Consider the following 27,941-nt stretch of genomic DNA (forward strand, 5'->3'; position numbering starts at 1 on the left):
TTATGATTTATGTGTATATATCTTGGATTGGTTTATATTATTCAATCTTTTATTTTCTATAATTTTCTGAAAAATGAATACCGGTAAATGCATGCATATAATGCAAGGCAAGTTATTTTTTGAAAACTGCAAACTTTATCTTAGAGTTAGTGTAATTATATATAACTTGTCTATGTATATTTTCCACATTATAGTATTTTCATTTTTTTCCCATATAATTGAACTTATATTTATAAGTATTAAGCAATTGTGATTCATAAATTTATAAGCAGTCGCATGCTCCATATTTGGATTGTTTTTAGCAGTTTTGTGAGCTATTTATAGATATTAGGCAGTTTTGATTCGTACATTAAGCAGTCGCTTGCGCCATATTTGGACATTTTAGGCAGTTCATTTTGAAATAGACTGCCTAAGAACTGCCTAAAGTAAGCAGTCGCATGCGCCATATATGGACATTTTAGGCAGTTCATTTTAAAGCGGACTGCCTAAAAACTGCTTAATAACTGCCTAAAAACTGCTAAGAAACTGCTAACCGACTGCTAGTGGACTGTGAAGGTTAAGGGACTGCCAATTTTTCCAATGGATTGCTAAGGGTTAACAGTCCCAGCCAGTTGCATTATGAAGGCTAAAGAACTGCTAAAAGAACTGCTTATACAGCAAACTGTGAAGGCTTAAAAACTCCTGCTAAAGAACTGCCTTCCACTTTGACATGGGTTATTACATGAAAGTTTAATTCTATAACAATAAAATTGTAATCTAGATCAGTGAACTGAATAAATAAAACACTTCAATTAGATAACCTCTTTGGACTCAATGACAAAACAGTTCAAGATTTCATTTTCTGCAAGAAGCCAATTACAAATAAGAGCTAATAAGAGTTAGCTCCCTTGCTGGTAGGTATTGATTGTTACATTATTAATTTGTGAGTGCAGTTCACATCATTTTCTGATGATATGCTTACAAACACATGATGTTACAATCAATACCTACCCACAAGGGCAGGTAATTCTGCAATATGCAAATATAGAATACATGTAGCCTTGTCAATCTCGTTAACAAACTCACCTGGACATCTAATAGAAACTTATCCATGCTCTGTATAGCCTGGACAATCTCGTTAACAAACTCACCTGGACATCTAATAGAAACTTATCCATGCTCTGTATAGCTTGGACAATCTTGTTAACAAACTCACCTGGACATCTAATAGAAACTTATCCATGCTCTGTATAGCCTGGACAATCTCGTTAACAAACTCATCTGGACATCTAATAGAAACTTATCCATGCTCTGTATAGCTTGGACAATCTCTTTAACAAACTCATCTGGACATCTAATAGAAACTTATCCATACTCTGTATAGCTTGGACAATCTTGTTAACAAACTCATCTGGACATCTAATAGAAACTTATCCATACTCTGCATAGCCTGGACAATCTCGTTAACAAACCCATCTGGATGTCTAAAAGAAACTTAAAAGAAACTTACATACTCTGTATAAGTTGGACAATCTCGTTAACAAACTCACCTGGACGTCTAATAGAAACGTATCATTACTCTGTATAGCCTGGACAATCTCGTTAACAATCTCATCTGGACATCTAATAGAAACTTATCCATACTCTGTATAGCTTGGACAATCTTGTTAACAAACTCATCTGGACATCTAATAGAAACTAATCCATGCTCTGTATAGCTTGGACAATCTCTTTAACAAACTCATCTGGACATCTAATAGAAACTTATCCATGCTCTGTATAGCCTGGACAATCCCGTTAACAAACTCACCTGGACGTCTAATAGAAACTTATCCATGCTCTGTATCGCCTGGTCTATCTCCATGGAACTGTTGGGGTTGAAGCTCGGCATACCAAATGGATCCTCCTTCACCTGGCCCCCAGCCGCTCCAAACGGGGTAGCACCAAACACATCCTTGCCAGCTACCAATCAGGAATTAGATATCATTTAAACCTTGTTACATTTCTACATCAACCCTGAAAAATACCTCCCTAAAAGAAATCTATTCACCAAAGTTCATCTTCGTTGATTGAATAATGATTTTTTTCAAATATTCATCTAAAAATGAGCTACAATTGTATAAGCAGTGATTCGGTGATTCTGTTTATAAATGAGAATTTTCGGCTGATACCAACACCAACATTAAAGCTTGCAAAACCACGACAAAATTTGAGCACTTTTCTAAGCAACCCTTCTCCAATTAACATCATTAAAACAATAGAAACCAAATACCCAATCAAGGCCACAACTGAGAGTGACATGTGAAGTTTTTACTGGTCATCATGTGGATCTAAAAATTGTTACTGGCAAGAGATTAGATAACTTTGGAAAAACCTGTAGTTATGTCAGAATTGTTAAGGCCTTGGTTCATTTTCTTTGTTCTGATTTGGTATACAGTATATAACTGTCTCTATGTATGTGTCACATATTGTATCTTGAAATGTATAAATAATTAGATAAATGCTACAATAAAAAGTGAAGGAGCTCTTTTGATACTGTACAAGACTCCAAACTACAAGCTAATCATTTCATAGATTATATATAATTTTTAACAACTGCTAAAAGATATTTATTGTTGTTAACCAAGAAACAATTAATACATTGATTTAACTGTCATGTGACCACTACCTGCTTGGCTATTGGTCGGTTGAGAAGGTGAAGACAGTTGCATTGGCTGTTGCTGACTATGTGTCCGTGACCGTGAACTAGGTGGGGGTGGTGACACTACAACAACATGGATAGAAAAGCCGTTGTCATGACAACCATATACATGTATATAAATAGCACCTGTAGCTGTCATGACAACACAACATCTCCCAATGGTGAAGCAAACATGAACATGCAAAAACAAACATGTGACATTTTCCCAATACCTCTCATCTAATAAACAGCAGTAACAAATTACATACATTGAATGGCTAGATAGAGAACTAGAAATGTCTGCTAGATATAACAACCCTCTCCCCTACCCCATATATCAAAGTAGGACATGATATGACTAGGCAGGATTGTCCCAGTATATCCTGGTCTATATATAGACACAACATACTGCTTGGTTAGAGAGAACTTCTCTTTAGCTACACAAGGCTACAGTATTCCTAGTCTATACTAGACACAACATACTGCTCGGTTAGAGAGAACTTCTCTTTAGCTACACAAGGCTATAGTGTATCCCTGGTCTATACTAGACACAACATACTGCTCGGTTAGAGAGAACTTCTCTTTAGCTACACAAGGCTATAGTGTATCCCTGGTCTATACTAGACACAACATACTGCTCGGTTAGAAAGAACTTCTCTTTAGCTACACAAGGCTACAGTGTATCCCTGGTCTATACTAAACACAACATACTGCTCAGTTAGAGAGAACTTCTCTTTAGCTACACAAGGCTACAGTGTATCCCTGGTCTATACTAGACACAACATACTGCTCAGTTAGAGAGAACTTCTCTTTAGCTACACAAGGCTATAGTGTATCCCTGGTCTATACTAGACACAACATACTGCTCAGTTAGAGAGAACTTCTCTTTAGCTACACAAGGCTATAGTGTATCCCTGGTCTATACTAGACACAACATACTGCTCAGTTAGAGAGAACTTCTCTTTAGCTACACAAGGCTATAGTGTATCCCTGGTCTATACTAGACACAACATACTGCTCGGTTAGAGAGAACTTCTCTTTAGCTACACAAGGCTATAGTGTATCCCTGGTCTATACTAGACACAACATACTGCTCAGTTAGAGAGAACTTCTCTTTAGCTACACAAGGCTACAGTATCCCTAGTCTATACTAGACACAACATACTGCTCAGTTAGAGAGAACTTCTCTTTAGCTACACAAGGCTACAGTATCCCTAGTCTATACTAGACACAACATACTGCTCAGTTAGAGAGAACTTCTCTTTAGCTACACAAGGCTACAGTATCCCTGGTCTATACTAGACACAACATACTGCTCGGTTAGAGAGAACTTCTCTTTAGCTACACAAGGCTACAGTGTATCCCTGGTCTATACTAGACACAACATACTGCTCGGTTAGAGAGAACTTCTCTTTAGCTACACAAGGCTATAGTGTATCCCTGGTCTATACTAGACACAACATACTGCTCGGTTAGAGAGAACTTCTCTTTAGCTACACAAGGCTATAGTGTATCCCTGGTCTATACTAACATATTGCTCACTTAAAGAGAACTTCTCTTTAGCTACACAAGGCTACAGTGTATCCCTGGTCTATACTAGACACAACATACTGCTCAGTTAGAGAGAACTTCTCTTTAGCTACACAAGGCTACAGTGTATCCCTGGTCTATACTAGACACAACATACTGCTCAGTTAGAGGAGAACTTCTCTTTAGCTACACAAGGCTATAGTGTATCCCTGGTCTATACTAACATATTGCTCACTTAAAGAGAACTTCTCTTTAGCTACACAAGGCTATAGTGTATCCCTGGTCTATACTAGACACAACATACTGCTCAGTTAGAGAGAACTTAATTCTCTTTAGCTACACAAGGCTACAGTGTATCCCTGGTCTATACTAGACACAACATACTGCTCGGTTAGAAAGAACTTCTCTTTAGCTACACAAGGCTATAGTGTATCCCTGGTCTATATTAGACACAACATACTGCTCAGTTAGAGGGAACTTCTCTTTAGCTACACAAGGCTACAGTGTATCCCTGGTCTATATAGACAACTTAGAGAACTTCTCTTTAGCTACACAAGGCTATAGTGTATCCCTGGTCTATACTAGACACAACATACTGCTCGGTTAGAAAGAACTTCTCTTTAGCTACACAAGGCTATAGTGTATCCCTGGTCTATATTAGACACAACATACTGCTCAGTTAGAGAGAACTTCTCTTTAGCTACACAAGGCTATAGTGTATCCCTGGTCTATATTAGACACAACATACTGCTCAGTTAGAGGGAACTTCTCTTTAGCTACACAAGGCTACAGTGTATCCCTGGTCTATAATAGTCACAACATACTAACTACACAAGGCTATAGTGTATCCCTGGTCTATACTAGACACAACATACTAACTACACAAGGCTATAGTGTACCCTGGTCTATACTAGTCACAACATACTGCTCAGTTAGAGAGAACTTCTCTTTAGCTACACAAGGCTACAGTGTATCCCTGGTCTATACTAGACACAACATACTGCTCGGTTAGAGGGAACTACTCTTTAGCTACACAAGGCTATAGTGTATCCCTAGTCTATACTAGACACAACATACTGCTCGGTTAGAGGGAACTTCTCTTTAGCTACACAAGGCTACAGTGTATCCCTGGTCTATACTAGACACAACATACTGCTCGGTTAGAAAGACTCTCTTTAGCTACACAGGCAGACTGTCATAGTACAACTTAACTACACAAGGCTACAGTGTATCCCTGGTCTATACTAGACACAACATACTGCTCGGTTAGAGGGAACTTCTCTTTAGCTACACAAGGCTACAGTGTATCCCTGGTCTATACTAGACACAACATACTGCTCGGTTAGAGGGAACTACTCTTTAGCTACACAAGGCTACAGTGTATCCCTGGTCTATACTAGACACAACATACTGCTTGGTTAGAGAGAACTTCTCTTTAGCTACACAAGGCTACAGTGTATCCCTGGTCTATACTAGACACAACATACTGCTCGGTTAGAGGGAACTACTCTTTAGCTACACAAGGCTATAGTGTATCCCTAGTCTATACTAGACACAACATACTGCTCGGTTAGAGGGAACTTCTCTTTAGCTACACAAGGCTACAGTGTATCCCTGGTCTATACTAGACACAACATACTGCTCGGTTAGAGGGAACTACTCTTTAGCTACACAAGGCTACAGTGTATCCCTGGTCTATACTAGACACAACATACTGCTCGGTTAGAGGGAACTTCTCTTTAGCTACACAAGGCTACAGTGTATCCCTGGTCTATACTAGACACAACATACTGCTAAGTTAGAGAGAACTTCTCTTTAGCTACACAAGGCTACAGTGTATCCCTGGTCTATACTAGACACAACATACTGCTCGGTTAGAGGGAACTTCTCTTTAGCTACACAAGGCTATAGTGTATCCCTGGTCTATACTAGACACAACATACTGCTCGGTTAGAGAGAACTTCTCTTTAGCTACACAAGGCTACAGTGTATCCCTGGTCTATACTAGACACAACATACTGCTCGGTTAGAGAGAACTTCTCTTTAGCTACACAAGGCTACAGTGTATCCCTGGTCTATACTAGACACAACATACTGCTCGGTTAGAGAGAACTTCTCTTTAGCTACACAAGGCTACAGTGTATCCCTGGTCTATACTAGACACAACATACTAACTACACAAGGCTATAGTGTATCCCTGGTCTATACTAGACACAACATACTGCTCGGTTAGAGAGAACTTCTCTTTAGCTACACAAGGCTATAGTGTATCCCTGGTCTATAATAGTCACAACATACTAACTACACAAGGCTACAGTGTATCCCTGGTCTATAATAGTCACAACATACTAACTACACAAGGCATATGATCTTAATGCCTCTCTCAATGAAATCTTTGTTTGAAGCATTATAGGAAGCACTATAAGACTGTTCACTAAAATGGATGGTGGGACATTATTTACTTTGATAACTTTCTGTTGGTCTCATTAGTTTTTGGTTAAGTATAACACCAAAATTGTGTTCTTTATATAACACATTACGTACCAGCATGCAAGGAACCCAATGTATACTGTACATAAATAATACATATATATATATTCCTTTTAGGCATCTTTTGACAGTGGAGCTTGTTGTGACCTAAATAAAAATCTCATTAATTCATAAATTACATCTTGGTGGTGATAATGTACATTTTTAAAATGATCACCTCCGAAGACAAATATGTGACAACCTTCATGCAATAAATGTGAGCAAGATTTTATCACAAAATTCCATTTTCTTTTCATTGCTGTTATGTCCCTTTAGTTACTTACATATTCCAGAGCTACCAGAGGGCGCTGCTGTTCCGTTGGTCCCATTAGTTTTTGGTTCACTGTAAATATGACTATCGTCAAACACCAGATTTTCTAGTCGTCGTCCAGCGCCTGACGGCTTAGCAGCCTGTAACTGGAAAATCAACCAAGCATATCAACAAGTAAACTCATTTTAATGACAAAATGTTAACTCAAATTATCATAATATGAAATTCATGTAAAATCTCATTTATTCATGCAGGAGAAGCTAAAGTAAAAAATAAAAATAAGTATAAGAATAGATATTATAAGATATCAACAACTTAGCCCTGTGTTTATTGCTTGATCACTCAATATTCTACAATGAACTTTGACATTTTTTCAAAGAAATTAGAATTAGATTACTGATATAAGTATTTCTATAATAATCATATTAATTTCTTCAACAAATTTACAGAAGTAACATCTTTCATGTGTGTTTTGAAGTATAATGAAGAAATAAAGAGATATAATAAGGTCCAGACAACAGCTCTTTTATACATAGCAAAGTAAAGATAGATTGTGAGCAGTGTTTACAAGGTTTCTGTTGCTTCTTAAATCCTTACAAATACTTCCTTTAATGCTATTGTTTTCTTCTTGGGTTATTTGCTTTCATAAGTACTCAATTAAATATTTTTGTACCATTTCAATATTAGTAATAGCAGACCTCTTTTACAGCATTAACAAGAGTAATTTGAATCAAATTTGATCAATATTACTTTAAACCAGATTTGGCAATGTCCTCCATTTCAAATGGCTTTCCATTCCAAACATGCAAACCAATTGTACCATGAAGTCTAATTCTTCACAACATTCAATTTCACCACTAACAGGGTACAAGCTTAAGCTAGGTCTTTCATACCAATTATTTCCCTGCTGAACCATTGTTAATTCTTCCAATATCATGGTGCATTATAAATATAAGGTAGAGAAATACCTACCTGTACATTGTTTTGGAGGGTATGAATTAAGCTATACTGTATTGTTCTATGTACTACTAACATTTATCCTCGTATTTCTTATCTCGTTGCACATATTATCCTGCAGACCTTTAAGTTCCTACTATATAACCAACTCATGCCACTTGATTTTCCTTGCCTCAAAGGATTATCTCCCCTGCCTCCATCAAACAGCATTCAGCATCCTAAATCCTTTCCCAATAATGCTCAAATCCAGTTTTGATAAAAATCCATTTAGAAGTTCAGGAGAAGTAGGTATTTATTCTAATATTAGGCTCCACCCTACCCCCTCCTACCCTCCAAGAGAATGCTACCAGATAGCAGATGGTGATCAAGTGATATCAGGTGATAAAGTAGGAAGTGCCCGCTTAACAACACACAAACATGCTGGACAACATTAACATTTCAAAAGCCATTAAAACTGAAAAAAGAAAAATTAATGCCAAAAAATGCCATGCAAAACAAAAAAACTTTCAAAAGCTCAAATGTTAAATAAGCAGGTAAAATAGTCTCCAGACCAAAACACAAATACCACTGAGTTAGATTCTACAGACAAAATGTTAGTTCGTGTTAGTGAAAGTGTGAAACCAAGGGAGATTACTCTAATGTACCTCCGACTTATTCAGATCGTCAGTGGTACTCTCGTCTGTGGGAGGTGAGCTTGCCAGAGTAAGTATAGTTGAATGGCCAGCTGACGTGTTAACATCTTTGTCATTCTCATCTGAAATCTGCTGGTGCAAATTATATAATGTTTTAATATTGTTTGCCGGACAAAAAAACATCCAAAACATGTACTGCTATCAATAAACAGTACTACGGTTTGTAATTTGGATAATTTACATTTTTTAAATATGAAAACATTCTTTTACTGATGGTGTACAGAAATTAATTTATATCAATTTATACTCCATGTGTATTCTTGGCAAAATATTTTTACATGTGGCAATATTTTTTATCTAAAAAATTCACTATTTCCTTAATATGTTAGATCAGGTACATATTTGTAAATATTAAGAAATCCACAAAATCAGACACACTTTTAATTAGTTCAGTAATCAACACTTCCACCTAAAAACTTGTTAGTAGTGATGTGTAAACAATTATTTAAAAAAATAAAAAAAAAATAATGGTAAGTTTCATTATTTTTTGAAAAATAAAACCTGATTAGTAAGAGTCAGTATATATAAATGATGTTGCAAAAATGTAACTTTTTTAAAAGATAATTGTTCAAAATTAAAGATCAGTGAGCATATACCGGCTCTAAATAGTATGCAACAGAGTCTGAAGTCCTAGCTGTAAATCTATACAACAACAATTTAGTACATGTTGTTAATGTATATAATATTATATATACTTATTTACATATTGCATTCCTGAACTTATTTTCCATCCAAATGGATATATAGTCATATACACAATGTTCTTTGTTTATGATATTTAGGCTACAAAGAGATTGAATGTTTTTTCAAAATAATAGTTTTGTATTTAATAAGACTAGATACTTTAACAGTGCTGTGGGGTTAGTACGTAAATGGTTTCAGTAATATGTTTACCATTGGGGAGGTGTGTCCGTTAGAAGTCGAGTCCTGTGTAAAATTAATCAATGGATCTTTACTAATTAAAAATAGTTGTAATCAAAGACTTGTTAAGATGAAGACCAGCAAATTATCAAAATTTGAACATACCATAATCTCCGCAATATACCTCCACAACCCCCTCCCCCCCATCCCTGGTGTTTATGAATTGTAGACATCTAAGATACATAGTTTTACGCCATGTTATGATTTCTATAATTCCTTACACTGGTTCATCAACATACAATGTGATACAATATAACTGAATGCACAGATTGATCTGTCACACCTGAGATCTTATGAATGCTGACACTGTGAATCCGAGATATACATGATGGTGATGTTGAGTTATCTACCCCTGGCAGTAAGTATGGGCTGCTTAAACAAGCTAATTAACTCAATAATGTCACTCATTAAAGAAAATCAAAAACTTGGTCCAGATAAATAACAGAAGTCAGAGTACACAGGTGTTTGAATAAACAGGTTCCACTTGGTCATGTAACTTACAATCCATGCTGGATAAATTAGAACAGCATTCCAAACTGTGTTTAATGATGTCAGGGATGAATGCACCGAATCAACAGTATATCAGTCAAATATACCAACATAAACACAACTTTAGGATTATATGTCACAAGAAATGCACCATGCATTGCATGCTAGGTCAATAATGCATTGTTTTCTTATTCACATCACTGTATATGATCTTCTCAGGAACTTTTGAAATCAATTACCAGTCAGCATCTATACAGTTTATTAGTTACTCCCTGTCCTTAACAATGAATATAATATTTTTTTGTCATAAAATATATCTTAACATTTCATTCAATTGATGATCGTGTCCTACATTGTGTCCTACAACACAAGAGTGTATTACTAGTTCACAATATCTAATACACTGTTATACATAATAGATTACCTATACTCAGAATTTAGCGTTCTACACCAGCATTTAATGACTCATGATATTTATGTAATACTGTACCTGTTGATTTCTGATATTGTCTGATGTTGTCTGCTGTCGTTCCAGTTCCTGAACTCTCAGCCTCAGAGTCAAATTTTCCTTCTCCAGACCCTGAACCTAACAGGTAAAAAACAAATCTTATTCTAAAAATTCAACTATTTAAGTTTAATGATTACTGGGGAATGAATGAATGTCTCCTAACTATCGTTGAACCTTATACAAAATGAACTGGTATAACTTAGGTAAGACAGTTCTAATATGACAAAGTATCATTTTCAGACACACTTTATCTGAACACATAGGAATCTCAAACTTTCACATTGTTGATCTTGAAGTCCTTGATATAAATACATGTAGGTTTTGCTGTATGTAATTGATATTTCAAATCTGACCTTTGCTGTGGATCTTAATGCCAGGAATGACTGGTGAATTACTGTCAGTGATGGAGAATTACCCAAGTCTGACTGGCTTACCTTTTTCTGTAACATTAAATACTGTTTCTTTAAATCAAAGTCGCGACTTGACGTTTCCAGGAATCTACGATAGGCAAGGTCAAATGCCTGTCCTATTGTCAGTGTGATTTCCTCAGCCTGTCGCCAAATAAAACATCAACTAAATTAATCTGAATGTATATGCTGAGCCATGCTTTTTTTTTTAAATTTTTCACAAGGGACAGATAGAAATAATACAATTCAAAATAACAGGGCTTCCTCAAACTAGAGCCACTCTTCCATACTGTTACAATTCTATACTGTTACAATTCCATACTGTTACAATTCCATATATTGTTACAATTCTCAATTCCATACTGTCACCCTCGCCTACCAACTGAGCCTTAAGAATGAATTTCTAATCTATATAATTCCTGCCATGTGCTTGGTATTGGTTCCAAATGTAACTCATTGCCATTGCAATGTTATTGTCAAAGAAAACTGTTATATAAACAGTAATAACATATCCAAGTAAGGTTTGAATTGAAGAAAATTCTTTTTTAAAAAGTATTCATAAACACACACCATTTTATATTAAATCAAGTCCTTATTAATCACACAATAAGCTAACAAATGAGATTTGCAATCCACGAGGGTGTACTTACACATTTCTCACTATCGAAAACGTAGCAAAAGTGTTGGTTAGAATCGCCGGCCTTGGCTATAAATGTAAACATCCTCTTGTCTGATTTATCGTCGGCACAGTATGATATTCGATGTAAAGCATACTGATGCATAATCATCTGTAAGATAAAGGACTGATGAGTATACAGAGTAAACAATGACTCTCGTTGGAAAATGAAAGTGTTATTAATATTACATTTAACTCATGCACCCCTGAATACATATTTAGACTCTTCTAAATCAAAGACTAGACCAGTCCATCATGAAATTTCAGGGGTTAAATCATGGTTACAGTAAACCAAGGTTCAAAACATCCTCATAATGTTTAATAATTACAAAACATATCTTCAGATGTAAGATAGATCATGAGCTATCTTCATAATAAGATATGCTGATTATAATATGTTTCACATGGAACAGTAAAAGTCTATTGATACAGAATTACAGTAATCTGGGTATGACCTATATACCTTAGTTTTCGGATCCTGAACAGTGACTCCATCTGCCGATATAGTCAGCTCAACTTTGGGTGGTTTTTGGCCTTCTGCCTTTTTTATGTGTTTATTGAACTGAAATGTAAAGTACAAAATGATAATAGGCTAAAACCATTTCGATGTTTGGATATCTACATCAGTATCATTACCAAAGTTTTGGGTGAAATCGGTACTGATTTTACGAAAATGTCAAATCTATATACATGTACTGTATTTGACCCAATAACACTCCCATCCCTATAAGTGCCCTCCCCTCCCCTTTTTAAGACCACAATTTAACTTGCCTCAAATTGAATACTCACTGAAACTATGAAAACTTGGTAGGTTTCTCTATTTGATTGTGTTTGCAAATTAATAAATGACTTACTTTGGGTAATAACTTTGTGAAAGGTTAATTCTTGGCCCTATTATTAGCCCCCAGTATTAGTATAGTCAGCTACACATATAGGCTTAAAAAAGAGACACTGATCAAATTAAAGAGGCACATGAAGGGGAAAAATAAACAAAATACATTTATTGAGACGGACATTAACTAAAATCTATAGAAATATCTGTAAGAGTACTTAAATAGCCTCACTGCTATATAGGTATAAAGTGACATGTGACAGGACAGTATACAGACAGGATTTAATATTACAAATCCTTTTGTTTTATGAAGGAGCATATCAACTGAAATAAGACAATTGGGAAAACAAATGGTCAACTTTAAATGATTGGAGCCAGGTTGACAAACAAAGGACAGAGTTAAACACTATCAGGCTGTAGCCAGTGGGCATCTGTGTGGGACTGTTTAATGTCACAAAAACGTCAGACAAATTTTATCTTCACTAGCCTCACAGCTCCAGGGTAATTTCTCTGTGTGTGCAATGAATTGTCCATATCTACATACAGCAGGTTTTGTCTCCACTGAACATTTTTACAGGTAACTTTATGGACAAGAAATTTATCTACATCAGTATAGTCATTGTTATCTACATCAGTATAGTCATCGTTATCTACATCAATATAGTCATTGTTATCTACATCACTATAGTCATTGTTATCTACATCAGTATAGTCATTGTTATCTACATCAGTATAGTCATTGTTATCTACATCAGTATAGTCATTGTTATCTACATCAGTATAGTCATTGTTATCTACATCAGTATAGTCATCGTTATCTACATCAGTATAGTCATCGTTATCTACATCAATATAGTCATTGTTATCTACATCAGTATAGTCATTGTTATCTACATCAGTATAGTCATTGTTATCTACATCAGTATAGTCATTGTTATCTACATCAGTATAGTCATTGTTATCTACATCAGTATAGTCATTGTTATCTACATCAGTATAGTCATTGTTATCTACATCAGTATAGTCATTGTTATCTACATCAGTATAGTCATTGTTATCTACATCAGTATAGTCATTGTTATCTACATCAGTATAGTCATTGTTATCTACATCAGTATAGTCATTGTTATCTACATCAGTATAGTCATTGTTATCTACATCAGTATAGTCATTGTTATCTACATCAGTATAGTCATTGTTATATCTACATCAGTATAGTCATTGTTATCTACATCAGTATAGTCATTGTTATCTACATCAGTATAGTCATTGTTATCTACATCAGTACAGTCATTGTTATCTACATCAGTATAGTCATTGTTATCTACATCAGTATAGTCATTGTTATCTACATCAGTATAGTCATTGTTATCTACATCAGTATAGTCATTGTTATCTACATCAGTATAGTCATTGTTATCTACATCAGTATAGTCATCATATGTCATTGTTATCTACATCAGTATAGTCATTGTTATCTACATCAGTATAGTCATTGTTATCTACATCAGTATAGTCATTGTTCTACATCAGTATAGTCATTTTATCTACATCAGTATAGTCATTGTTATCTACATTAGTACAGTCATTTTATCTACATCACTATAGTCATTGTTATCTACATCAGTATAGTCATTGTTATCTACATCAGTATAGTCATTGTTATCTACATCAGTATAGTCATTGTTATCTACATCAGTATAGTCATTGTTATCTACATCAGTATAGTCATTGTTATCTACATCAGTATAGTCATTGTTATCTACATCAGTATAGTCATTGTTATCTACATCAGTATAGTCATTGTTATCTACATCAGTATAGTCATTGTTATCTACATCAGTATAGTCATTGTTATCTACATCAGTATAGTCATTGTTATCTACATCAGTATAGTCATTGTTATCTACATCAGTATAGTCATTGTTATCTACATCAGTATAGTCATTGTTATCTACATCAGTAAGTCATTGTTATCTACATCAGTATAGTCATTGTTATCTACATCAGTATAGTCATTGTTATCTACATAGTAAGTCATTTATCTACATCAGTATAGTCATTGTTATCTACATCAGTATAGTCATTGTTATCTACATCAGTATAGTCATTGTTATCTACATCAGTATAGTCATTGTTATCTACATCAGTATAGTCATTGTTATCTACATCAGTATAGTCATTGTTATCTACATCAGTATAGTCATTGTTATCTACATCAGTATAGTCATTGTTATCTACATCAGTATAGTCATTGTTATCTACATCAGTATAGTCATTGTTATCTACATCAGTATAGTCATTGTTATCTACATCAGTATAGTCATTGTTATCTACATCAGTATAGTCATTGTTATCTACATCAGTATAGTCATTGTTATCTACATCAGTATAGTCATTGTTATCTACATCACTATAGTCATTGTTATCTACATCAGTATAGTCATTGTTATCTACATCAGTATAGTCATTGTTATCTACATCAGTATAGTCATTGTTATCTACATCAGTATAGTCATTGTTATCTACATCAGTATAGTCATTGTTATCTACATCAGTACAGTCATTGTTATCTCTACATCAGTATAGTCATTGTTATCTACATCAGTATAGTCATTGTTATCTACATCAGTATAGTCATTGTTATCTACATCAGTATAGTCATTGTTATCTACATCAGTATAGTCATTGTTATCTACATCAGTATAGTCATTGTTATCTACATCAGTATAGTCATTGTTATCTACATTAGTACAGTCATTTTATCTACATCATATAGTCATTTTATCTACATCAGTATAGTCATTGTTATCTACATCAGTATAGTCATTGTTATCTACATCAGTATAGTCATTGTTATCTACATCAGTATAGTCATTGTTATCTACATCAGTATAGTCATTGTTATCTACATCAGTATAGTCATTGTTATCTACATCAGTATAGTCATTGTTATCTACATCAGTATAGTCATTGTTATCTACATCAGTATAGTCATTTTATCTACATCAGTATAGTCATTGTTATCTACATCAGTATAGTCATTGTTATCTACATCAGTATAGTCATTGTTATCTACATCAGTATAGTCATTGTTATCTACATCAATATAGTCATTGTTATCTACATCAGTATAGTCATTGTTATGTACATCAGTATAGTCATTGTTATGTACATCAGTATAGTCATTGTTATGTACATCAGTATAGTCATTGTTATCTACATCAGTATAGTCATTGTTATCTACATCAGTATAGTCATTGTTATTTACATCAGTATAGTCATTGTTATCTACATCAGTATAGTCATTGTTATCTACATCAGTATAGTCATTGTTATCTACATCATACCGCTACATAAAATCTTTGTATACTTCACCATCTCTCTAAAACAAAATATTCTTCAACAAAAGGCCCATGGGCCTTAATGGTAATCTTATTATTGGCACAATACAACACCTCAAAGAATATAGTGGTGGCGAACAATAACGGCAATACAAAAGAACTCTTTTATTAGAAGAAGTTTAGGTTCTGATATATTTGATGAATTAGACCATGATGAAGGACCCTTGATCCCCACCATGCTACAAATCCAATATCCAGTTTCTAGGCCTCTTGGTTATTTACAAGTAGTAATTTGAAGAATTTAGCCTTTAGACCCCTGTAACCTTAAGTGAAGGTCAAGGTCATTCATTTGAACCAACTTGGTAGCTATTCGTCCAAGCATGTCACAGGCCCAATATCAGGTCTCTAGGCCTCTTAGTTATTCATAAGAAGGCGTTTAGAAGATTTTAGCCTATTTGACCCCTTTGACCTTTAAGTGAAGGTAAAGGTCATTAATTTGAACAAACTTCAAAGCCCTTTATCCAACCATGTCGCAGGCCTGATATCAGGTATCTAAGCCTCCTAGTTATTCACAAGAAGTTGTTTAAAATATTTCAGCCTATGTGACTCCTGTGACCTTGAATGAAGGTCAAGGTCATTCATTTGAAGAAACTGGTAGCCATTCATCCTAGCATGTCACAGGCCCAATATCATGTCTCTAAGTCTCTTAGTTATACACAAGAAGTTGTTTAAAGATTTTAGCCTATTTGACCACTGTGACCTTGAATGAACATCAAATTCATTCATTTGAACAAACTTGGTAGCCCTTCATTCCAGCATATCACATGCCAAATATCAGGTCTCTAGGCCTCTTATTTATTCACAAGAAGTTTCTTTTAAAAAGATTTTACCCTATTAGAATCCTGTGACCTTGAATGAAGATCAAGGTCATTCATTTGAAAAAATTTGATAGCCCTTCATCAAAGCATGCTACATGCCTAATATCAGATCTCTAGGCCTTCTGGTTTGTAAAAAGAAGTCTTTTAAAGATTTTAGCCCTTTTGACTACATGTGAACTTGAATGAAGGTCAATGTCATTCATTTGAACAAACTTGGTAGCCCTTCATCCCAACATTTCACAGGCCCAATATCAGTACCCTGAGCCTTCTGGTTCTTGAGAAGAAGTCGTTTAAAAGATTTTAGCCTTTTTGACCCCTCTGACCTTGAATGAAGGTCAAGGTCATTCATTTGAACAAACTTGGTAACCCTTCATTCCAGCATACTACAGGCCCAATATCAGTACCCTGGGCCTTCTGGTTCTTGAGAAGAAGTCTTTAAAGGTCTTAGCCTTCTATTAGTCCCTCAGGCCTAGCAGGCGAGTCGATCAGTCCCTCAGACCTAACAGGTGAGTAGATCAGTCCCTCAGACCTAACAGGCAGGTCGATCAGTCCCTCAGACCTAGCAGGCGAGTCGATCAGTCCCTCAGACCTAGCAGGCGAGTCGATCAGTCCCTCAGACCTAACAGGCAGGTCGATCAGTCCCTCAGACCTAACAGGCGAGTCGATCAGTCCCTCAGACCTAACAGGCGAGTAGATCAGTCCCTCAGGCCTAGCAGGCGAGTCGATCAGTCCCTCAGACCTAACAGGTGAGTAGATCAGTCCCTCAGACCTAACAGGTGAGTAGATCAGTCCCTCAGACCTAGCAGGTGAGTAGATCAGTCCCTCAGACCTAACAGGCGAGTCGATCAGTCCCTCAGACCTAACAGGCAGGTCGATCAGTCCCTCAGACCTAATAGGTGAGTAGATCAGTCCCTCAGACCTAACAGGTAAGTAGATCAGTCCCTCAGACCTAACAGGTGAGTAGATCAGTCCCTCAGACCTAACAGGTGAGTAGATCAGTCCCTCAGACCTAACAGACGAGTCGATCAGTCCCTCAGACCTAACAGGCAGGTCGATCAGTCCTTCAGACCTAACAGGCGAGTCGATCAGTCCCTCAGACCTAACAGGCGAGTTGATCAGTCCCTCAGACCTAACAGGCGAGTCGATCAGTCCCTCAGACCTAACAGGCGAGTAGATCAGTCCCTCAGACCTAACAGGCAGGTCGATCAGTCCCTCAGACCTAGCAGGCGAGTCGATCAGTCCCTCAGACCTAACAGGTGAGTAGATCAGTCCGTCAGACCTAGCAGGCGAGTCGATCAGTCCCTCAGACCTAACAGGTGAGTAGATCAGTCCGTCAGACCTAGCAGGCGAGTCGATCAGTCCCTCAGACCTAACAGGTGAGTAGATCAGTCCGTCAGACCTAGCAGGTGAGTCGATCAGTCCCTCAGACCTAGCAGGCGAGTAGATCAGTCCCTCAGACCTAACAGGCGAGTTGATCAGTCCCTCAGACCTAACAGGCCAGTCGATCAGTCCCTCAGACCTAACAGGCGAGTCGATCAGTCCCTCAGACCTAACAGGCGAGTCGATCAGTCCCTCAGACCTAGCAGGCCAGTCGATCAGTCCCTCAGACCTAGCAGGCCAGTCGATTAGTCCCTCAGACCTAACAGGCGAGTCGATCAGTCCGTCCAATAATTTTGAATCCCCATCTCATAAGGATACTGCATTTCAAATTTTATTCAATTCTGACAAGCAGTTATGAGAAAAGTCAATATATGAAGTTGAGGCACCTGGACATGATGTGAAAAGACAGCTTAATGGGTAACATTTCCATTTGTATGCCCCTCTCGCGCTTCCAACACATTTCATAGCAGAAACTCATTAATATTCTTTTATTTCTATATATATAATTCAACAGTAATTGAAACTGCTTCTCAAGGGCCACTAGAATTCTATCAAGGTTGGCAGCCATTTTGACATCTCCCTCCACCTACCTTGCGTTTTCTAATGGCATCCTTGACAACCTCAGTTCCTTTGGGATTTTCCACTTCACTCTCACCTAAAAACTACAAAGTCGAGAGAAACATTAGGCATTTACATCAGCGTTATTGGTGGCTAACACAATATCTGCTATTGATTTTTAACATTTTTCCATGCTAATTGGTATTTATTGAAATACACATTGTGATCAAGAAAAATCCACAGTAACAATGCACATGCTACTATTACATTGTACATGGCTATAACTTTTGATATGGTCCACAAAATTTTGCCACACTAGGAATTCTAATGCAAATAAGTTTCATGTTTCCCTTAACATAAATCAAATAAAGGTCACATTTAATATGTGTACTTTTAATGACAGTAAAAAGTCTTACTGGGCCTAACCACCAGTAACTAGAATCAACAATAAATCTTGGGGCTTTGCAATTTGTTCACTGTGCAGATATGACCAAATTTTCAAACTAGGGGGAGATAATAATGGATATATTCTTATTGAAAACCAATGGTTTGGAGACCTGTCAGATTCTTCACATTTTTGTATTTATAATCTAAAGCATATTACTGTTAACAAAGCATTACTACAGGGTCTGATTTAATTACACCCTTATGATTATCATACTGACCTTGACATTGTATACAATGTGTCCCCTCGGTAGGGTTTCTGGGGGATTAATTACACCCTTATGATTATCATACTGACCTTGACATTGTATACAATGTGTCCCCTCAGGAGTGTTCCTGGGGGATTAATTACACCCTATAATTATCAAACTGACCTTGACATTGTATACAATGTGCCCCCTCAGTAGGGTTTCTGGGGGATTAATTACACCCTTATGATTATCATACTGACCTTGACATTGTATACAATGTCTCCTCAGTAGGGTTTCTGGGGGATTAATTACACCCTTATGATTATCATACTGACCTTGACATTGTATACAATGTGTCCCCTCAGTAGGGTTCCTGGGGGATTAATTACACCCTTATGATTATCATACTGACCTTGACATTGTATACAATGTGTCCCCTCAGTAGGGTTTCTGGGGGATTAATTACACCCTATAATTATCATACTGACCTTGACATTGTATACAATGTCTCCTCAGTAGGGTTTCTGGGGGATTAATTACACCCTTATGATTATCATACTGACCTTGACATTGTATACAATGTGTCCCCTCAGTAGGGTTTCTGGGGGATTAATTACACCCTTATGATTATCATACTGACCTTGACATTGTATACAATGTGTCCCCTCAGTAGGGTTCCTGGGGGATTAATTACACCCTTATGATTATCATACTGACCTTGACATTGTATACAATGTGTCCCCTCAGTAGGGTTTCTGGGGGATTAATTACACCCTATAATTATCATACTGACCTTGACATTGTATACAATGTCTCCTCAGTAGGGTTTCTGGGGGATTAATTACACCCTTATGATTATCATACTGACCTTGACATTGTATACAATGTGTCCCCTCAGTAGGGTTTCTGGGGGATTAATTACACCCTTATGATTATCATACTGACCTTGACATTGTATACAATGTGTCCCCTCAGTAGGGTTCCTGGGGGATTAATTACGCCCTTATGATTATCATACTGACCTTGACATTGTATACAATGTGTCCCCTCAGTAGGGTTCCTGGGGGATTAATTACACCCTTATGATTATCATACTGACCTTGACATTGTATACAATGTGTCCCCTCAGTAGGGTTCCTGGGGGATTAATTACACCCTATAATTATCATACTGACCTTGACATTGTATACAATGTGCCCCCTCAGTAGGGTTTCTGGGGAATTATTACACCCTTATGATTATCATACTGACCTTGACATTGTATACAATGTGTCCCCTCGGTAGGTTTCTGGGGGATTAATTACGCCCTTATGATTATCATACTGACCTTGACATTGTATACAATGTGTCCCCTCAGTAGGGTTTCTGGAGGATGGACCCACTGTTTGTTAGCTATCCAAAATAAAATAATTTTTTTTAGACTTATTATCATCATCAAACATTTATAACTATCAGCTGTACTGTTCTGAAGCTGTGATATGCAGTTATATAGTACATGTTTCCATAGAATCTGATAGACATCCGACTGAGCTAACATGAAAGTAACATCCGACTGAGCTAACATGAAAGTAACATCCGACTGAGCTAACATGTTAGTAACATAATTACTTTTTTATTGAATTTATCCTCGATACCTTAGCAATCTTTATTTTTAAGCCCAATATGATGAATCCCACTGTCTCATACTATAGCCATAACATATGATTAATTCACAGAGAGTCCATTTATTGTTAAATTATGTTAGAAAAATGTTTCTTACAGATTTCTGTTACATATTCATTTCAATTATCTGTTTATCAGGTATCTAGCTAAACCATCAAAAGATGTAACAGATCAAATTCAAGGTGCTTCAAATTCTACTTTCACTTTCCATTGTTGTACTCATGCAAGGGATATCAATTAAGTTCACATATGTTTTAGGGACTTTTTACACTGCTTCAGAAATATAAGATTTATAAACTTACAATTGTCCAATAATTATAGGACATTATCTTTGACAACTTTGATAACTTTAATATTTAACACCTACCTGCCCTCATATTTCCTCCAAGAGTGGATGGATTGGTGGGGTCGGTAAGGCCAAGACCGAGAGATGGGGATGAGAAGTCCTGCGGCTCCGGGGACGAGCGAATCAGACGGGTACTACTAGGCTGTTTGTTGATGCCCACATGTATGAACTTCCTCTTTCCAAAGTCCCTATTGGGTATAAGAACAGTACTTTGACTACTCTTGAAGTAATCTCGGGCCACCTTAATGGAGGCTGTACTCGTGTCCACCATGGCTGACCAGTCTGTAACTGACCACTAATAAATCCAAGGTCCAGGCACTGCTGGACACAGCTTATAAATATGATAGCAGGTAGAGATTGAGTGTTAGATTACTCAAAACATATCTCAGATCTGTAATAGTGTGAAGCCAGTTAGTAGTTGTTGTTTTAAGTTTGTAATTGGAGTGTGTCCAATCAAATACAAAAGTCGGCCTGTGTAATTTTGGAACAGTTAGTAAATAAATCCTCTGGACTGATCCCTTCAGCTGGCCATCATGATTTGACAATAGGTAAACATTATCTCCTCAAATCTCCGCTACTGGATGGAAAATACATCTAACATTATACTCAATAGGTATAGAGATACTGAAACAATCCCTAATCAGTCAGTGACGATACATATGAACTCAATATTAGGTTACTCATGGGTCAGTTGTGGTCAAGGTGTACATTACATCCAGTGACTATGAGTAAATCTCAGTGACCACTCAGCCTATAATTCTCCTCTGTCCTAGTCTCTACTAAGTAGTATTCAATGTATTAATCCCTGCCCATGTCAGCAAATCTCCCCCAGTATCTACAGGTAGGTTTTATAGGTAATTTACAGGTGTAAAATTATATCATTATCATGCTGACGATCACACCTGCACAGGTATACAGATAATGAATATATTTCTATATTGAATATTATATCTCTGTATAATCTTTGATAGACTAAATATATCTGGGCTGCTTCCCCTACAGATTAACAATAACAAACTATCAAATTACTGCGTCGACAAGCCAGCTAGCCTTTGTATACCTTCAATCTATAGTACACTTAAGTACATACTTCAAACACCAGCTACATGCACTGATTCAGGTATATAGATTGAGCAGGTTTCTATTAAAATTGAAGTAACGTTAACAGTCTCTGAAGGAAAACATCAACAAAACTTTACTAGGTTGAATGACAGTAAAACACAACAAAAGCATTGATCATCTTAAAACCGGAGAAAATGTCACGATCTTCCAAGAAATCTCTATTGAAACTTTTTAAGCAATTAATGGCTGAATGAATTCATGAAAAAAACAGAAACATTGATCATCATTAAGTCGCCAAATGTTAAAAACATATCGAATGGAATTTTTTAACAATCTAACAATTCTTCACCGTCAATTTTTGACAACTTGATCATTTATTGGTTTTAAAACAGTAGGATTAGGTTATAAATGTTTAGCTGCCATCATCAAATTAAATAATGGTTTTAACACCGACTTTAACTTGATCATGAATTATAATTGAAATTTGCAGATCAACTATGAGAAGCATGAATAAGAAGTACATGTATATGTACTGTTTACTTTATTGATATACTAGTTTAGATCTAGTGTCAGTAAAGGATTTTTTATGTACCCTGACCTCAAACCTACAAGATTGAACTAATATTTACTGAAGATGGCAAATTGATACACCTGTAATTAAATGAAACTATAATATGGGTGTGAGTTATATAGTCTACATTACCTGTCCGCACATTCTGTAAAGTTACATGACCATAACACTATAATATGTGATATTTAATTTCACTTCCTTGTATATATACCATCATTGGATCACACTATATATATGTTTTATAATACTGAAAACTGGGATGAATGACAAACGAAAAATCCAGCTGATCACACAATTTGAATCGTGACAGAATAATAATAGCACTTTCCAGTGTTCTCCACGGTTCACCGAACATACACAATTATGTAGATACAAACATTCCGATACAATAATACACAGGTAGATCTACCCTGAAACTGTGACCCTGCACTATATTCCAACGAAATATTCACAGTAAAATCACTGTGACAACCCACATGGGGTAAAGGATTTGTTACAAAATTCTGATTCCAGAAAACTATCTGCCGGTCAGGGTAGTTTGGAGCTGACTACCCACTCCAGATGGTATATTTTGATGTGGAGGTTTCACACCATAATTTGACAGAACTGCTACGTGTCACCCGGCTGCCTGGTACACATGTACGGGACAAGGTTTTGTGTACACATGTATACAACTTGTATAAGGCGATAAGATCAGTACCAGCCCACAGGCCTCCAGGCTTAAGTACACAACACCAATAGTACGAAAGTCTCAACTGGCATGAAATTGGAGATATACTTTAATAATTTCAAAACTGTCCAAATATTTTTTTTTTCATTTTCACCTTGTTTAAGAACATTATAATTGTAAAATAGATATTTTAAAATGAAATACAATGACTATGCCAAATTAATATGATGCACTTAAGACAGTTAAGTTTCTGAGAAGTTTTCATTAAAGGACAGGGATGATAAACAAATTGGACTGATGAAATGATTAAGCAACTATAAGTAGGTTACATTAATGACTCTTAAAAGACTTGATCATGGCATCATCACGACAATAAAATGTGTCATGTACTCACACGTTATTCAATTTGTTTGCAATCCTGAGAGAATTATAGGACCATAAAAACCTAGAAGGCAGTATAATGCTTAAATATAAAATGCAAACTTAAATCAACAATGTCAATCACACTTCATTTGAGATTTAATGCATTAACATGTATACGTATATAGAGTCATCATATTTTGTAATTCCGCCACAGGCAAAATCTTCATTGCAATAATAGATGTCTTTTATAAGGTATACCCAAAGACATCTTTTTAGAAAGAGCTTAAAGTCAAGTTGAGTTGAAGAAAATATCACAAAAACAGCAGTAATTGTGTCCTCCATCTTCAACTCCTGACCTCCTTGTAATTCATGTCAAACTTAATTGCCCTGCATTGCTTTCCTTATAATGGCACCTTATATTATTTTTCTTTACTGATTGTCTAGTTTGTGACCTAATTGACTCTTACGTCAGTGCATGATCATCTTGTGGTGATTGTATCGTAATTTTAATATGTGATCATCTCGTACTTTAGTAATTGTCTTATGCTATTATGTCCTACTTAGTGACTTTTCTCTGTGCTCTACTTCACATAGAACTGTATCCCTCTGTGAATAATTTCCATTTGTATGTTACTGGTATTTTTTTCCTGTGTAAATTTACCAATGCAATCGTTAAATTTGATTAGGTCAGCTTAAATATGAATCTCCAAACAGAACAATTCCGTCCCGTGTCATTCACACACTGTGACGCCTGCACCACCACTCCTTGATAATGTCTTTCGGAGATGTCTCTTCCATAGCCATTTTACCCGAGAGTGTGTGATTTCTGATGTTGTGTAATGGATTTATGAGTGTCATTGCTAATTAAGTGATAAAGAAACTACCATTGTACTGAATACTTACATACAAAACACTAACTTATATTTACAATACACAAATTTTTTACAGACGGTGCAAGTAGTTACACTTCCTAGCTTGTACTTTGAACTTAATGAGATGACTTTAAACAGTTTGTTATACACTTATTACTGACATCTTACAGGCATTTTGACATCTTTGTCATTATTATGCGAAACTTTCGTGTTATAACGCGAAAAATACTATATATAATTACATTGTTTGAGCCCTTGGAAGCCACATTTTGATTGCAGAAGCCACATTTAATATGGATGAGCAAGAACTTTGTCATCTATACACATGATGTTGTCCAGAATGCTGAAGTTTACTCAAAATAAATGTTGAAATATCGTTTAAATCTGAAAACTGTTTCCAGCTTGTTAATTCCAATTGATTTAGATACAGCTTTACAGCTGATTTGCTTTTCATACCTTCATGAGCTAAGCTGCAGTATACTCCTGTACTCGTGTGCATCCACATTAAATTTAAATGTTCATTTTTAGAAAAGGTTCTGATTACCATTTTACACACAATTTATAAGAAGCCAATTTTCTCTTTGCTTGTATCTATACTGTTGCTAAAATAACTCCCATGAGTATCTATACTTCCTAACAAATCCATTGATGTACAATGAATTTTATTTAAACGTTCGCGTTACTGCTTATGGCATTTTATTGATGGAAATCCTAATGTATAAGACAAAAATTTCAACTGATCCCATAGTAACGTGGAGGTCAATGTATGATATTGACTTTGGTTATTTTTAGAAAAATCAGTTTAATATTAGTGTTGTGACGTCATAGTCGCATCGATATTGGACTTTTTAATTCCACTTTCCAAAACATTGAGTTCATCAGGGTAGTTAACAGTCTTATATATACCAACTATCCTTTTTCTTATTAAAAACCATCTCAAAGAATCCTATTGACATTATTTCAGAGAAAATTCTTATCTTATACAAATTAGATGCCTTTGATTTGCTTAATATGGATATAAGATACTGCCCCGGTAAAATATGAATAAAAGACTTCCGATTATGTAAATAGGGGTGGTATAACATAAAACAAAATATTAATTGTATTAAACTTTCGCGTAATAACGCCAAAAGTTTACGTAATAACGCATATGCTTCACGTAATAATCCGATAGTTTTGGATAATAACGCAAAAGTTTCGCGTAATTATGCGATATTTTTTTTGGTTTCTTCTACCAAACATGTCAAATCAGCTTTCGTATATATTAGCTGTACTGGGACTGCCGTGGCAAATTTTGGACAGTTTAAAAATCTGACACGTAGCATCACGGCTGCTCACGTTTATCTATAATCTCACCCTCTTGGGACATCTCACGTTGTCTCACGTTGTCTCAAGGTCAACACGTTTAGTCCACGGTGGCCTGAAACAGGGCTGCCGTGAACATAGTGTGAACATGGTGTAAACCTTGCATTATAAAGTTCTTAGTGAGAAGTTCAATGTAACATATTATTAATGGCAAATATTATTCATAAAATAAAAATTCAAATTGAAAATTGAGTAAAAAGAAGTTAATCTCTCATTCAAGTCACGCTTAACACTGTAACAAAGACAAATTTATACTGGAACCAAATTTATGGTACTTGATACCTCAATCATGTAACATAGTTAATCTATCACAAAGTATCAATAACTTTCTAAACAATTGACCTATATATTTTACTCACCATTTACTATTGGTAGAGGGCGGATCATCCTCAATAATCCTTCGTTCATCTTCCAGACGGGTAAATACCATTTTTATCCACAAATCTCTGATTAATGGTGCCAATTATCATTCAACAACAGGTGTCTGCATATTGAAATTATAACTGTTGATTGTGGGACTAGAATTAATGTTTCTTCACTAATTGTCTTAAAAAGTTTACCAAATAGAATCAGCTGACTCAACTGTGGTCTATCTTGTGTGTTATTATACAGAGAGAAATTAAAATCTCCTGTGAATTGGAGAAAAATGCTGAACATGTACGTAGTAGATGGAGCAAACAAAGAAATGCTTAGCTCAAGTCGGTGTATACATGATTCTCCTCTTCACTTTAGGGTTTAGACGTAGCAATCTTTTCCACAACAGCACAGAAAACTCAGTAAAACTTCTCTCTGTGTCACACAATGATGAGGTTCTCAAATCACACGGTTAAACCTAGTCATTTACAGGGAAATCCTCAACCTGCCTGGTATACAACTAGCTGTCAGCACTGTAACGATTACGTCTGATCGTGGAATGTGCAAGCAATCTGTATTCAACGTAAAGTGTCGAGACTTGTCTGACAACCTGTAACACTTCCTACAGATTGTCAATTGGAAGAAGACTTTGACAATAAAGAAATATTTCACAAAGTTTCCAAAAATGCAGTAAAGCACCTGCTCACTTTGTTTTAGTTGATGATTTTGTGTATTTAGACGTTGGTACCTATGAACATTTCAGCACTTCTATCCGTGTAAACACCAAAAGCCTGATGGATGTTTGAGTGTTCACTAAAACACTGTTTGTTGCTTTATCTTAAATGACAAAAATATACTGTAGTTTTGCTCCATTGCCTAAAACAAATCTATCCAATAAAATGGGTGGAACAAAGTACTGCCCATTTAACATGCAAGTTCCCTTTCACCTTGATAGAGTTTTCACACATAGATATCAAATGTATTCATACACTGTCGAGAAAAAAACTTATTTTTCCATTTACTGATTATAACATGTTTTTACAGACTGACGTCATGCATGATTAATAGATGTCAATTTCCAGGTGAGAAATAAACAGGTACATCACGTGTTCTGTAACCGTTCAGTTATGCATAAGCTTTACCATAGTAAAATACATCCAATACCTCATACACAAATATTCCAATTTCATCAGCTTAAAACCCTCGTTGTAGATGTAGGCTTAAACTGACACCAAGTACAATGTGTTCAAATATTCATTTCAACATAAGGACAAATTCCTTATATATCCTACAGCAGTGGAATTATCGTTTTTCTGTCACACCGTAAAAAGATTCCCGCAAGGAATAAATCCCAATAAACACTCACATGAAGGACAGAAAGCTCAAAGCAATAGGTATAATTTTGTAGAA

At 35.9% G+C, this 27,941-nt stretch overlaps 1 protein-coding gene across 9 annotated transcripts in view; it reads right to left on the minus strand.

The window, feature by feature from the left end:
• The window catches only part of LOC138320553 (PTB domain-containing engulfment adapter protein 1-like), a 79,454-nt gene that overhangs the window by 5,688 nt on the left and 45,825 nt on the right, over window positions 1–27,941 (minus strand). For 3 of the 9 annotated variants that reach the window (XM_069263607.1, XM_069263608.1, XM_069263609.1), the window contains 12 exons: window positions 21,296–21,462; window positions 20,594–20,658; window positions 18,664–18,735; window positions 12,103–12,201; window positions 11,614–11,751; window positions 10,991–11,107; window positions 10,539–10,634; window positions 9,533–9,565; window positions 8,591–8,707; window positions 7,003–7,135; window positions 2,648–2,743; window positions 1,790–1,941 (listed from right to left, as the gene is read on the minus strand). In XM_069263607.1, the coding sequence (XP_069119708.1) occupies window positions 1,790–1,941; window positions 2,648–2,743; window positions 7,003–7,135; window positions 8,591–8,707; window positions 9,533–9,565; window positions 10,539–10,634; window positions 10,991–11,107; window positions 11,614–11,751; window positions 12,103–12,201; window positions 18,664–18,735; window positions 20,594–20,658; window positions 21,296–21,305 (1,128 nt within the window). In that variant the 5' untranslated portion in view covers window positions 21,306–21,462. Of the gene's footprint in view, window positions 1–1,789; window positions 1,942–2,647; window positions 2,744–7,002; window positions 7,136–8,590; window positions 8,708–9,532; window positions 9,566–10,538; window positions 10,635–10,990; window positions 11,108–11,613; window positions 11,752–12,102; window positions 12,202–18,663; window positions 18,736–20,593; window positions 20,659–21,295; window positions 21,852–23,039; window positions 23,542–26,536; window positions 27,922–27,941 lie in introns of those variants that run through there. The other 6 variants (XM_069263601.1, XM_069263600.1, XM_069263603.1 and 3 more) reach the window with 6 other exon arrangements.

This window comes from Argopecten irradians, chromosome 4, assembly GCF_041381155.1.
Source record: "Argopecten irradians isolate NY chromosome 4, Ai_NY, whole genome shotgun sequence".
Classification (NCBI taxonomy): Eukaryota; Metazoa; Mollusca; class Bivalvia; order Pectinida; family Pectinidae; genus Argopecten; species Argopecten irradians.